The sequence below is a fragment of the Oncorhynchus gorbuscha genome, linkage group LG13 (genome assembly GCF_021184085.1).
Source record: "Oncorhynchus gorbuscha isolate QuinsamMale2020 ecotype Even-year linkage group LG13, OgorEven_v1.0, whole genome shotgun sequence".
Lineage (NCBI taxonomy): Eukaryota > Metazoa > Chordata > Actinopteri > Salmoniformes > Salmonidae > Oncorhynchus > Oncorhynchus gorbuscha.
The window spans coordinates 40,378,389-40,392,252 of NC_060185.1; the positions used below are offsets into that span (position 1 = coordinate 40,378,389).

At 42.9% G+C, this 13,864-nt stretch overlaps 1 protein-coding gene across 2 annotated transcripts in view; it reads left to right on the forward strand.

Moving 5' to 3' along the window:
* LOC123992866 (alpha-2-macroglobulin-like) overlaps positions 1 to 4,627 on the forward strand; it is a 46,176-nt gene extending 41,549 nt beyond the window's left edge. The window contains exons 33-36 of one of the 2 annotated variants that reach the window (XM_046294436.1): positions 536 to 604; positions 4,063 to 4,168; positions 4,274 to 4,327; positions 4,524 to 4,627. In XM_046294436.1, coding sequence (XP_046150392.1) covers positions 536 to 604; positions 4,063 to 4,168; positions 4,274 to 4,314 — 216 coding nt within the window. In that variant the 3' untranslated portion in view covers positions 4,315 to 4,327; positions 4,524 to 4,627. Of the gene's footprint in view, positions 1 to 535; positions 605 to 751; positions 782 to 4,062; positions 4,169 to 4,273; positions 4,328 to 4,523 lie in introns of those variants that run through there. The other variant, XM_046294437.1, reaches the window with a different exon arrangement.
* The last annotated feature ends 9,237 nt before the right edge of the window (positions 4,628 to 13,864 follow it).

Below are 13,864 nucleotides of genomic sequence, written 5' to 3' on the forward strand. Positions count from 1 at the left end.
AAATACACACACGTAACATAGAGACAATCCACCACTACCTAAAATACACACGTAACATAGAGACAATCCACCACTACCTAAAATACACACGTAACATAAAGACAATCCACCACTACCTAAAATACACACACGTAACATAAAGACAATCCACCACTACCTAAAATACACACATGTAACATAAAGACAATCCACCACTACCTAAAATACACACACAGAAAATCCCGCACAAAACAGGGGCGGGTCTACCTACTAAATATAGGGAAACTAATTAAACCAAACAACAGAAATACAGGTGAAACTAATAAGACAAAACAAACAGACAAACGAAAAAGGGATCGGTGGCGGCTAGTAGGACGGTGACGATGACCGCCGAGCACCGCCCGAACAGGCAGGGGAGCCAACTTCGGCGGAAGTCGTGACACCTGTGACCTTTTTCTATGTATAGTAACTCTTACCTCTTTCACCTGTGAATCTTTCTGAAACTGAACATTGTTGTCAATGCAATATGAATAACATGTATGGCTTGTCTTCACAGCTGAGGAGATCACTTTTTGTGGATCGTGTTGATGCTAAAGATGACCATGTGTTAGTGTACTTGACAGAGGTGAGACCAAAACCAAATCGTCCATTCAATCAACTTTGCACAACTCTTAGGGAAACATATGCCCATTGTTTCTGTCAAAATTGCTTTGGTTGGGAATCATTGATGGAGAGCAATATTCAAATCTTGTCTCTGATTTTCACATTTTAGACCACTCAGGAACACGCTTAACACCTTTTGGTAAGCAACTCTGGTCTTTGGCATAAACATTTGTCTAGTTGTCTCTCTGAACAACAGAACTCTATACCAGGGTTAGGTTTTCAGAAGATTGAGGGGGGTTTTGGGCCTTTCATATTTCTTTTGATCCTGACAAACTCCCCAGTCCCTTCCATACTCATAACATGATGCTGCCACCACAATACTGGAGAATACAGAGGGTTTCTCTCTGTGTTGTATTGGATTTGCCCAAACCTGTAGTTTCTAATTTAGGCCACATGTCTTTGCCATGCTGTCTTGCAGTATTACTTCACTGCCTTAATTCAAACATAATGGATGATTTGGAGTGGATTTATTAACACAGACTTTCTTTATTTCCCTTTCTCATACAGGCCGGTAATGTGTCGTGAAAGCAATGTTGTTGATCCCTTTTTATTTTCTAGTATTGTGGTGGCAGCATCATGTTATGGTTATGCTTGTCACCAGCAGGGACCGGGTGTTTGTTAGGATCAAAATAAATATGAAAGGAGCAAAGCCCAGGTAAAAAAGATATAGGAATCCACAATGTACACACAATACCCCATAATAACAAAATAAAATATCACATTTACTGAAGTTTTCAGACCCTTTATTCAGTACTTTGTTGAAGCACCTTTGGCAGGGATTACAGAATCAAGTCTTCTTGAGTTTGACTCTACAAGCTTGACATACATGTATTTGGGGAGTTTATCACATTTTGCTCTGCTGATCCGCTCAAGCTCTGTCAGGTTGGATGGGGAGTGCTGCTGCACCTCTATTTTCAGGTCTCTCCGGAAATGTTAGATCAGGTTCAAGTCCATGCTCTGGTAGGGCCCCTCAAAGACATTCAGAGACTTGTCCCGAAGCCACTCCTGCATTGTCTTGGCTGTGTGCTCCGGGTCATTGTTCTGTTGGAAGGTGATCCTTCGCCCCAGTGGTCTGAGGAAGGTCTGAGGAAGGTTTACATCAAAAATCTCTCTGTACTTTGCTTCGTTCATTTTTGCCTCGATCCAGACTAGTCTTTTAGTCCCTGTCACTAATAAACATCCCCACAGCATGATTCTGCCACCACCATGCTTCACCTTTGGGATGGTGCCAGGTTTGTGACGCTTGACATTCAGGCCAAACAGTTCAATCTTGGTTTCATCAGACCAGAGAATCTTGTTTCTCATGGTCTGAGAGGAGTGGCTTCTGTCTGGCCACTCTACCATCAAGGCCTGATTGGTGAAGTGCTGCAGAGGTGGTTGTCCTTCTGGAAGGTTCTCCCATCCCCACAGAGGAACTCCGGAGCTCTGTCAGAGTGACCATTGGGTTCTTGATCACCTCCCTGACCAAGGCCCTTCTTCCCGGATTGCTCAGTTTGGCTGGGAGGCCAGCTCTAGGAAGAGTCTTGGTGGTTCCAAACTTCTTACATTTAAGAATGATGGAGGCCACTGTGTTCTTGGAGACTTTCAATGCTGCAGAAATATTTTGTTACCCTTCCCCAGATCTGTGTCTCAACACAATCCTGTCTCGAAGCTCTGCAGACAATTCCTTCATCCTCTTGGCTTGGTTTTTGTTCTGACAATCATTGTTCTGACCTTATCTAGACAGGTGTGTTCCTTTCCAAATCATGTCCTGTTAATTGAATTTACCACAGGTGGACTCCAATCAAGTTGTAGAAACATCTCAAGGATGATTAATGGAAACAGGATGCACCTGAGCACCTTAAACTTGACCCCAAAAAACCATCTGGGTCAGATGGTTTAGACCCTTTCTTCTTTAAAGTTGCTGCCTCTATCGTCGCTAAGCCTATCTACACCATTTTTAACATGTCTCTCCTTTCTGGGAAGGTTCCCATTGCTTTTAAGGCAGCCACATTTCATCCTTTATTTAAAGGGAGAAATCAAGCTGATCCTAACTGTTATAGTCCTATTTCTATTTTGCCCTTTTCTAACAAAAGTTTTGGAAAAACTTGTCAATAATCAACGGACTGGCTTTCTTGATGTCTATAGCATTCTATCGGGTATTCAATCTGGTTTCCGCTGGCTAAGGAGTATTGGTGTCTCTGAGGGGTTTTTGGCCTGGTTTGCTAACTATCTCTCTCAAAGAGTGCAGTGTATAAAGTCTGTGTCTCAGCCACTGCCTGTTACCAAGGGAGTACCCCAAGGCTCAATCCTAAGCTCCACACTCTTCTCAATTTACATCAACAACATAGCTCAGGCAGCAGGAAGCTCTGTCATCCATTTCTATGCAGATGATACAGTCTTATACTCAGTTGTCCCCTCCCTGGATTTTGTGCTAAATGCTCTAAATGCTCTTAGTGTCCAATAAGCTTTCTCTGCCCTTAACCTTGTTCTGAACACCTCCAAAAGAAAGGTCATGTGGTTTGGTAGGAAGAATGCCCCTCTTCTATAAGGTGTTATTACTACCTCTGAGGGTTTAGAGATTGAGGTAGTCACCTCATACAAGTACTTGGGAGTATGGCTAGACGGTGCACTGTCCTTCTCTCAGCACATATCAATGCTGTAGGCTAAAGTTAAATCTAGACTTGGTTTCCTCTATTGTAATCGCTCCTCTTTCACCCCAGCTGCCAAACTAACCCTAATTCAGATGACCATCCTACCCATGCTAGATTATGGAGACATAATTTATAGATCGGAAGGTAAGGGTACTCTTGAGAGGTTCCCAAAGTACACACATCCCTGTCTCATTTCTCTTTTCAGTTCATTGCAACTAGCGACTGGTAAGGGCTGCAACAAACACTCAAACTGGACCGTTTTATCCCAGTTTCTTCATTCTAAAGACTCAGTCATGGACACTCTAACTGATAGTTGTGGCTGCTTTGTGTGATGTATTGTTGTCTCTACCTTCTTGACCTTTGTGCTGTTGACGGTGCCCAATAATGTTTGTACCATGTTTTGTGCTGCTACCATGTTCTGTTGCTACCAAGCTGTGTTGTCATGTGTTGCTGCCTTGCTATGTTGTTGTCTTATGTCTCTCTTTATGTAGTGTTGTATCTCTTGTTGTGATGTGTGTTTTGTCCTGTATTTATATTGTATTTACTTATTTATTTTTAATCCCAGGCCACCGTCACCGCAGGAGGCCTTTTGCCTTTTCGCAGGCTGTCATTGTAAATAAGAATGTGTTCTTAACTGACTTGCCTAGTTAAATAAAGGTTCAATTAAATAAAAAATCAAATAAGTTGGGTGTCAAGTAGAATGTTACCGAAACTGAAACTTTTGCTTATATCATTTAAATAATTGTGACCCATATGTTTATGACATTTTTGTTTTATCTCCCAACAGTTACCATCAGGTTTTCCATTCCACCACACCCTGGACATCATACAGGAGCTCCCAGTACAGAATCTAAAGCCAGCAGTGGTCCAGATCTACGACTACTACCAGCCAAGTAGGTTTATATCTAACCCTCCCCAAAACATGTTTTTCCCTCTTCTTACATTTGGTTAACTTGTGTTCATTTACTGAGACTTACCTGTTTTATTATTTTATTCAGGTGACCAGGCAGAGACAGAATATGTCTTCCCTTGCAAGTAGGGGTTACAAACTGGTGAGCTGCTTTAAATATGGAAGTATTGATGTTGAATTATTAGATTTACTATACATTTACTATACATACTTTTACTCTAAATTATTTTGTTTAACTGTGTTGATATTCCTTCATTCCTTTTACCTAAATGCTGGTCAGTTTGTTTAAGCATTCATTCCTTACATGTACACTACTGTATGCATTTACTCCTTTGCAGATGTAAGAAGAAAATGACATTCACACAGAGGTCACACCTGCAACCATTGAGACAGCTTTCTCTAAAGTAAAATATGTAACTGGAATTAAAGTTTTCAATTATAACCCTATTCTTGAGCATTTTTCCCAGAATGTTTTATCACATTGTGGCAAGCAATGAGTTCCAAGGTGTAGGCTCAGGAGACAAGGTGAATGTTGAAAGGCTTTATATAAGACAGTGGGTCTCCTCCCGGGTTACTAGTACCCATGGGGGTACCTGGCCCATCCACAGGGGGTACTTGGGAAGACTAATGGGCAGCTCAATATGTGAACGGGGTACAGTAAGCAAAAATGGTCTAGAACAACTGTAGTAGTAAGTAGTAACAGAAGATCTACACGCAAGAAAGATTTATGAGCATGGTTTATGACCTAAATGTCAAAGGTCACAGACACGTACATCTACGTGTGTAAAGTAGGCCAGGTGGTTTAGACACTGCAGGGATTTTGTTCACTTAAGAATGTGGGAGTCGGGCGCTAGAGAGAGTGCTATGGAGTAGACGTGCTTTGCTAGAGCTCCGCTCTATTTTGACAAATTAGTATTTATCTTAACCTCTCACGACCTATAACTTCAAACAAATATGACAAAGGGAAAAGGCACAAAAAAGGGGGCGCTAAACAAGATCATTTGAATGAGATAGACAACGAACCAATGTCAACGTCGCTGACCCACGAGGAGTTAGCTGAAGAGGCTAGCTTCCAAGAGTTCCCCACAGAACATACTCAAAGTGACATACTGGCTGCTATAAACTCACTAAGCAAGAAGGTGGACACAAGGTTGGCTGATATCTCAAAGAGTATTGGGACTTTGGCCGAAACTGTGAAGGCAACTAAGGGAAGGGTGCATGAGGTTGAGCAGACGACAGTCGATCACGAGACCAGGCTACAGAAACAGTGCGCAACGTTCAAAAATGATGACAAAACCCTGAAAGCCCGACTGGAAATGATCGAGAAAGAACATCCGAATATGTGGGATCCAGGTAGACACTGAGAAAGGGAAACCCACTGAATTTGTCTCGGAGCTGATACCGGCCCTGCTGGGGAGTGAACACTTCAAAACAGCCATCCTGATCGATCGCGCACACAGATCTCAGGCAACGAAGCCGGCCTTGGGCGGGCCACCAATGCCATTCATTGTACGGCTGCACTATCCCCAGACCAGGGATCTCATCCTCAAGCTGGCAAGTCAAAAGTTCCCCCTTATTAACTTCAACGGAGCCAGGGTGTCTTTCTACCCAGATCTTACCATGGATATGAGGAACCAACGGAAAGAGTATGATGAGGTACGCAACAAATGCAGGGCGGCCAGCATCCGATATGGATTCCTCTTCCCAGCCCGGTTTAAGGTGACAGTCGAAGGATCAACACGTACGCAAAAAAGGCTGATCTGTTCTTGACAAGCTCCCTGGCTGAGGATACAGAACGGCTCCCTGGCTGAGGATACAGAAAGGCTCCCTGGCTGAGGATACAGAACGGCTCCCTGGCTGAGGATACAGAACGGCTCCCTGGCTGAGGATACAGAACGGCTCCCTGGCTGAGGATACAGAACGGCTCCCTGGCTGAGGATACAGAACGGCTCCCTGGCTGAGGATACAGAACGGCTCCCTGGCTGAGTATACAGAACGGCTCCCTGGCTGAGGATACAGAACGGCTCCCTGGCTGAGGATACAGAACGGCTCCCTGGCTGAGGATACAGAACGGCTCCCTGGCTGAGGATACAGAATGGCTCCCCGGCTGAGGATACAGAACGGCTCCCTGGCTGAGGATACAGAACGGCTCCCTGGCTGAGGATACAGAATGGCTCCCCGGCTGAGGATACAGAACGGCTCCCTGGCTGAGGATACAGAACGGCTCCCTGGCTGAGGATACAGAACGGCTCCCTGGCTGAGGATACAGAACGGCTCCCTGGCTGAGGATACAGAACGGATCCCTGGCTGAGGATACAGAACGGCTCCCTGGCTGAGGATACAGAATGGCTCCCTGGCTGAGGATACAGAACGGCTCCCTGGCTGAGGATACAGAACGGCTGTGTCAGCCGGCTAAATGGCCAAATACAGGCCAGGAATGTGTTTGAATTTACGGTTTGAATTTATGTCTTTTCGGTTGGAAGATCAGAAATTGGGACTTATATGATAGATGAGATGTTGTGGCTAATATAGAATTGTTTAGCACATCATGTTTAAGTGACACTCACCCCCTAACGTGAGAGTTAAGTGTTAAGTGTTATTTAATATTAGTTTATATGCGGAGCATCTATAGACGACGAGTTAGTTCAAGCTGTATGTCTAGACACCCTAATGTTTGTGTGTTAGCCAAGGAGTGCTTCGTTTGGGGATTCAACCAGTAAAGGGATGGGAGGGGGGATGGGGTCTGTGTTTTATGTTCACGTTTATTATTAGTACAGGTGGCATGACAAGCTCCCGCATGGCGGGAAATTTTTCTTCTGGGTTTTGTATGACAGCAACAATTTGCTCTAAAATAAGAAATACCACATAGTGACAGAGCACAGAGTAGACCAGGTGGAATAAAGATAGTCAGCTGGAACTGTAATGGCTTAGGGCATGTGGTAAAACGAGCTAAGGTTTTTCTCATCTTAAATCACTGGGTGCTGACATAATGCTTCTTCAAGAAACTCATATTAAACGTTCCGCTCAGGCCAAGCTACGAGTCGGCTGGATCGGTCAGATATACCAGTCTAAATTTGATGCAAAAGTGAGAGGGGTAGCAATCCTGATAAGGAAAAACATTCCTTTTGTTTACTCATCCTCGATTTCAGATCCTAATGGTCGGTATATTATTGTGGCTGGTACACTGAATTCAAAACCAGTAACCTTGGTCAATTTATATGGACCCAACTTCGATGAGACATTATTTTTTCAAAGAGTATTTAAGGACATACCAAATATCTTGGATACAAGTGTTATTGTTGGAGGGGATCTTATTTTAGATAAACAGCTATCAAGGTCACTTCAACAATCAAACGCCAGTGTCTGTCTAAATACATTGATGACAAACCTTAACATTGTCGATATTTGGAGACTGACGCACCCAACAGACAGGGATTACTCTTTCTTTTCATCAGTTCATAAATCATATTCCAGAATTGACTATTTTTTGTTGGACTCCAAACTAATTTCCGCAGCTGAGTCGGTTACCTATCACCCTATTCTAATTACGGACCACTCTCCTCTGTCCATGGTGCTAAAACTCGACAGGTTGGCGACCGTGGCGCTTAGACGCATACCTGTTGAAAGATGAGGCTTTTTGTCAGTATTTGAAGGAGCAGATTGCCTTTTTCCTCGGAACTAACGACACGGGGGATGTTGACGACTCCACACTTTGGGAATCTCTAAAGGCTGTGATTAGAGGTTACATTATTTCTTAGAAATCAGAGCGGAAGAAACGTGCCAATACTAGGCTGAGAGAAATTGAAAGACAGTTAGGGGAACAGGAGAACATTTTTAGGACGAATTCCTCATATACAGTCCTTGAGAAGATCACAAAGTTAAAATATAAATACAATACCATCCTTTCAAAACAGGTGGGCTCTTTACTTGCTAGAACGCAACAAAGTTATGTTGAACTGGGTGAAAAAACACTTAAAATATTAGCAAGACAGCTAAGGCATGTAAAGGCATCTAGAGTTATTCACAAAATAAAAGCCAAGAAGGGTAAAATAGTAACAGATCCGTAGGATATTAATAAATGCTTTGCACACTTTTAGTCAGAGCTATACCAATTAAAATGCAATGCTACTGATCCAAACTATGGAACGTTTTCTCGCTGAATGTGAACTTCCTAAACTAGACAGGGGGGCAGCTGCTGCACTCGATGCAGGGATAACTTTAGAGGAAATGAACACAGCGATAGCACAATTTCCAAACAGCAAGGCCCCTGGGCCCGATGGATATGTAATAGAATTCCATAAGAAGTACTGCGCCAGTCTATCTCCACTTATGTTGCAAATGTTTAAACAATCCAAAGAAAATGCCAAACTCCCGCAGACACTGTATGAGGCTACAATAGCACTGATCTTGAAAAAAGATACAGATTCCATTGAGATGTCGTCTTATCGCCCCGTGTTGTTACTCCCCATAAAAAAACAAGGTGTTGACATAGATATTGGCAACCGATTGAAAACATATATTTCTGACATCATACACCCTGACCAGACAGGTTTTTATCCCTGGCCGACATATATACTTCAATTTGAGACGCCTTTTCAATGTAATGTATCACGATCATAAGGTTGAGGCAGTGGAAATAGCTCTTGATGCAGAGAAGGCGTTTGATCAGATTGAGTGGAAGTATATTATGTCGGTTCTGGAGCGCTTTGGGTTTGCAAAGGAATTTATTAATTGGATAAGAATTATTAATGCACACCCAATGGCGTCCGTGGTAACCAATCAAGAAATGTCACAGTCATTCCGCTTGTTCAAGGGATGCCGACAGGGGTGCCCTATTTCGCCTGCTCTCTTTGCTATAGCCATGGAACCCCTTGCTACTCGCATTCGGGCATGTGCCGATATAGCTTCTGTTAAAATAGAGGACACACAGCACAAAATTTCGCTTTATGCAGACGATGTTCTTTTGTTTTTGTCCAAGCCTAAAACTTATATTCCACCCTTACTTAACTTGATAAACACATTTGGCTCCTTCTCTGGCTACAAGATAAACTGGCAAAAAAGTGAGTTGATGCCAATATCACGGCCTGTGGATATGCAATTTCTGCAATCTACCCCGTTTAGTACAGTGATGGACAAGTTCACAAGTCTTGGCATTGTAGTGACAAGAGCCTTTTACATTTTTTTTTACCCCGTTTTCTCCCCAATTTCATGGTATCCAATTGTTTTTAGTACCTACTATCTTGTCTCATCGCTACAACTCCCGTACGGGCTCAGGAGAGACGAAGGTTGAAAGTCATGTGTTCTCCGATACACAACCCAACCAAGCCGCACTGCTTCTTAACACAGCGAGCATCCAACCCGGAAACCAGCCGCACCAATGTGTCGGAGGAGTCACTGGTGCGCGATGAGACAAGGACATCCCTACCGGCCAACCCCTTCCTAACCCGGCGCCACTAGGCCAATTGTGGCCGGTTACAACAGAGCCTGGGCGCGAACCCAGAGTCTCTGATGGCACAGCTGGCGCTGCAGTACAGCGCCCTTAAACACTGCGCCACCCGCGAGGCCCCGACAAGAGACCTTGATCAGCTATTGAAAGCGAATTGGGACATGAAAATATATCAGCTTAAACAAAATATAGATTTTTGGAAAACTCTGCCTATCTCCTTGGTTGGTCGTATGAACGCTATTAAAATGGTTGTCCTACCCAGGTTTCTTTACCTCTTCCAATGTCTACCCAATTTCATACCACAAAGCTATTTAAAGAAACTGGATTCAATAGTAACTCCATTTTTATGGGATAACAAGGCAGACAGAATTTCAAAGAAGCATTTATGCAAGTACAAGGTAGAGGGGGGCTTTGGCCTTCCTCACTTTAAACTGTATTATTAGGCTGCTAATCTGGACATTGTGTCTTTCTGGAGGGAAGGTTTACCTGCGACGAGACAGAAGGATTTGCCTTCATGGCTTTTGATTGAGCAGGCCTCCTGTCAACGTTCCTCACTTCCTGCACTTGTTAATAGCCCATCATATGTGAAAAAATCCACTTATGACTCTAATCCAGTCATTTTTCATACGCTTAGGATCTGGAAACAGGTTAGGTATTTTCTTAACATACCCACTGTTTACATAGACAGCCCAATTTGCCCAACAACAATTGGTAATCTATACATAGATGGTCAGTTAGCTTCATTTCAACAATTACAGGGAAAGTTCAACATGCCAACAACACATTTTTTCCGATACCTCCAAATCAGGAATTTCGTAAGGACACATATCCCACAGTATGGCATGAAGCCAAATAGTCCTACATTAGATAGCTTGATCCTTGTCAAACCCCGTTCAAAAGAGTCGGTCTCTAGACTGTATGATGTGCTACAGGCCCACATAGTGGTATCCACAGACACCATTAAAAGGGCTTGGGAACAATAACTTGGTACAGAAATCTCAGATGAGGACTGGGTAGAAGCTCTCAGGAATATAAACCACAGTTCAGTGAATGCCAGACACAATCTTGTACAGTTTTAAGGTGATACACAGGTTACATTACTCAAAAGTGAAACTGCATAAAATATTCCCGGACACCTCACCACTGTGTGAGAGGTGCAAGCAGGACGAGGGGACGTTGACCCACTTATTCTGGACATGTCCTAAGTTACATGCTTACTGGGCTCTCATTTTTGATTACTTATCTAGAGCCTTTGATATAGTTCTAGCCCCAGACCCATTGATTGCTCTATTTGGTACACTTGATGGGAATAACCAAGCTGTCTCTCTTTGTACTCTATTAGCCAAAAGGCTCATATTGCAATTTTGGGAATTGGAGACTGTACCTACCTTTGAAATGTGGTTACGGGATTTAGGGAATGTAAGACATATGGAAAAGATTTGATACAATACCTCCAATAGAAGTCCAATGTTTTAAAAATTTGGCAGCCGATACTGGATAAATGGTCTAGTCCCGCTTCATAACTGGGTTGAAGATCTGCTGCTACTCTGTGCTGTACTCCACTCAATACTTATTTTTGGCTTAACTACACTGCTTGTAATGACTATAGGCTGTCTTCTTATACATGTACCACCTAATAGGATTTTGTTTTATTTTGTGTATGTGTGAGTTAAGTTTCGTTTTGTCCTCTAAATTGGCCATCCAGTTCAACAGTACAATGAATGTCATTGTTGGTATTGCTGTCTTTTTTATTAGATTTTTTATTGGAAAATAATAAATATCTATATATTTTTTAAGAATGTGGGAGTATTCTGATGTTGATGTACAGTATGTACATACATATACGTTGTGTATATATATGGACACATGAACGCTGGAGATATAGGAGCAGGTGCATGTGTTTGGTGATTTTGGTGAAAAGTATATTTGTTCACCCAAGAATGTGATTGTTGATGTATATACCAAACATTTGTATGTGAGTGAAAGTGTCTATTTGTCTAGCACACACTCTGTTTAAATATGTGTATATAGGTTTGTGTAAGACGTTGTGTGTGTGTGGGTTTAAATATGGAAGCATGTATGTGTGTCTAAGATGTATTTATGGTCATATTTAATATATCAGTGTGTGAGGTTTACTAACAGTAACTGGGTCTGGGTGGGATAGCTCAGGGCTACAGTATGTGAGAAAAGAGTGAGTAAAGTCAACGGACTTGTGGCTTGTAGGGATAGCTCATGGCTTCCTTCTAGCCAGGTTTGAGAGGGGGAGTCCATATTCAAGACCGTGTCCATGACCGACATTCAAGTAACTGGGGAAGTTAACTTAACTGGAAAAGTTACCGGTGTGAAGTTTGTCCCTAGAGAGTTGGAGAAACTTTTAAAGGTCTGGCTTTAATTAGTCTCTGTTCCTGATCCATAAACAATATGTGGGGGTTTTCCTGACTTCAGCCCCACTGTCCAAACAAAGTTACCACTAGCTTTGATTTTGTAGGCATGGTCGGACACATTTTGTTCACTGAGGAATGTGGGCATATCCTTGTGATGATGAATGTACATACAAGTGTATGTACCCGACAGGGGGATAGTCCAAGATTCAACGAGTAAGATTAGTCCAAAACACTCAAACCACCTGGGAAAATGACTCTCGGCTTTACATTATATTTTTAAAAATGTGTCTGTGCATCAGCACCGATATCTCTCCCAAGTGTTATATCTAAGTCTATCTCTTCACTGGAATATCAGTAAAACTTGAGTCCTGACATAAACAATGCACATTCTTGTTTTAGACCCAATCAAATCAAATATCCTTGTCAGGAATGAATGTCTTATAAAGAGGATGTCATGTTGGCATGAATTATTCAGGAGACAGGCACAGGAATGCGTAATAGGAGTTTTTATTAAGCCCCATATTACGATGTGCAGTGCAAAGGCCAACATAGTAACAATAATGGACAGCCCCATGATGAACCAAGGTCACATATATACAAATACACCCCCCCCCAGATCTGCCCCCAGATTCAGTACTCCTGGTACATGAGTGGAGATGCACACTGCTCCACATAATCAGTCTGTGTGCCCGTGTGTGTAAGTAAGGGTTCGCTGTCCCCCTTGTCTGATTATGTAAGCCACAACGGTGGTATTGTCTGTTCTGAATAAAACATGACTTCCCTCCAGAAATGGGAGAAATGACTACAATGTTAGGGACACTGCAAAGAGTTCCAGGCAGTTTATCTGAGTGGAACGGAGATGGGGTCCCCACACCCCATTGACTGTTTTGTCCTTATGGGTCGCACCCCAACCGGAGAGAAATGCTTCCGTCATGACTACTTTTCTGGATAAAACAGTGCCTAGCTGGGCACCCTGTGACAGAATGGTCAGGTGTCTCCAGGAGTGCAGTGCTACCGTGCAATCTATGGAGTGCAATCTGTACACGGTGATGTTTGTGACGGAATTGCTAGGCAATTCTGGAATGTTCTTATACGTTCCACTGAAAGGCGAGGTTAAACCTAGGACAGAGAGTGTCTGTGTAGGAATCACAACGCTCTTACTGTGTTTATTCTGAAACCTAGAAATGTCAGGTGTTCCAAGAGTAGCTGACTGTGTTCTAAGACATCTTGTCTTGATTGAGCGCACAGTAGCCAGTCGTCTATGTATGTCATCAGCCGAATGGCCCTCTCTCTGAGTGGGGCTATGGCTGCCTTGGTACACATTGTAAAAACCTGAGGTGACAGTCAGAGGACCATACATTTTTTAGATTAAGCCTTGAAAAGCGAATCTGAGAAATTTCCTGTGAGGTTATATTGAGATGTGAAAGTAAGCATCCTTCAGGTCGATGGTGTCACGCCTTGGTCATTGTATTTTGTGTTTTCGTTTATATTTGGTCAGGCCAGGGTGTGACATGGGTTTATATATTGTATTTCGTATTGGGGTTTGTAGTATGTGGGATTGCGGCTGAGTAGGGGTGTTGTATAGGCTTGGCTGCCTGAGGCGGTTCTCAATCAGAGTCAGGTGATTCTCATTGTCTCTGATTGGGAACCGTATTTAGGTAGCCTGGGTTTCACTGTGTATTTCATGGGTGATTGTTCCTGTCTCTGTGTAGTTTCATCAGATAGGCTGTAATAGGTTTCACGTTCCGTTTGTTGTTTTTGTATATGTATAAGTATTTTCATGTATCGCTTTCTTCATTAAAGACAGTGGAGTAACCACTACGCTGCATTTCGGTCCGACTCTCTTTCT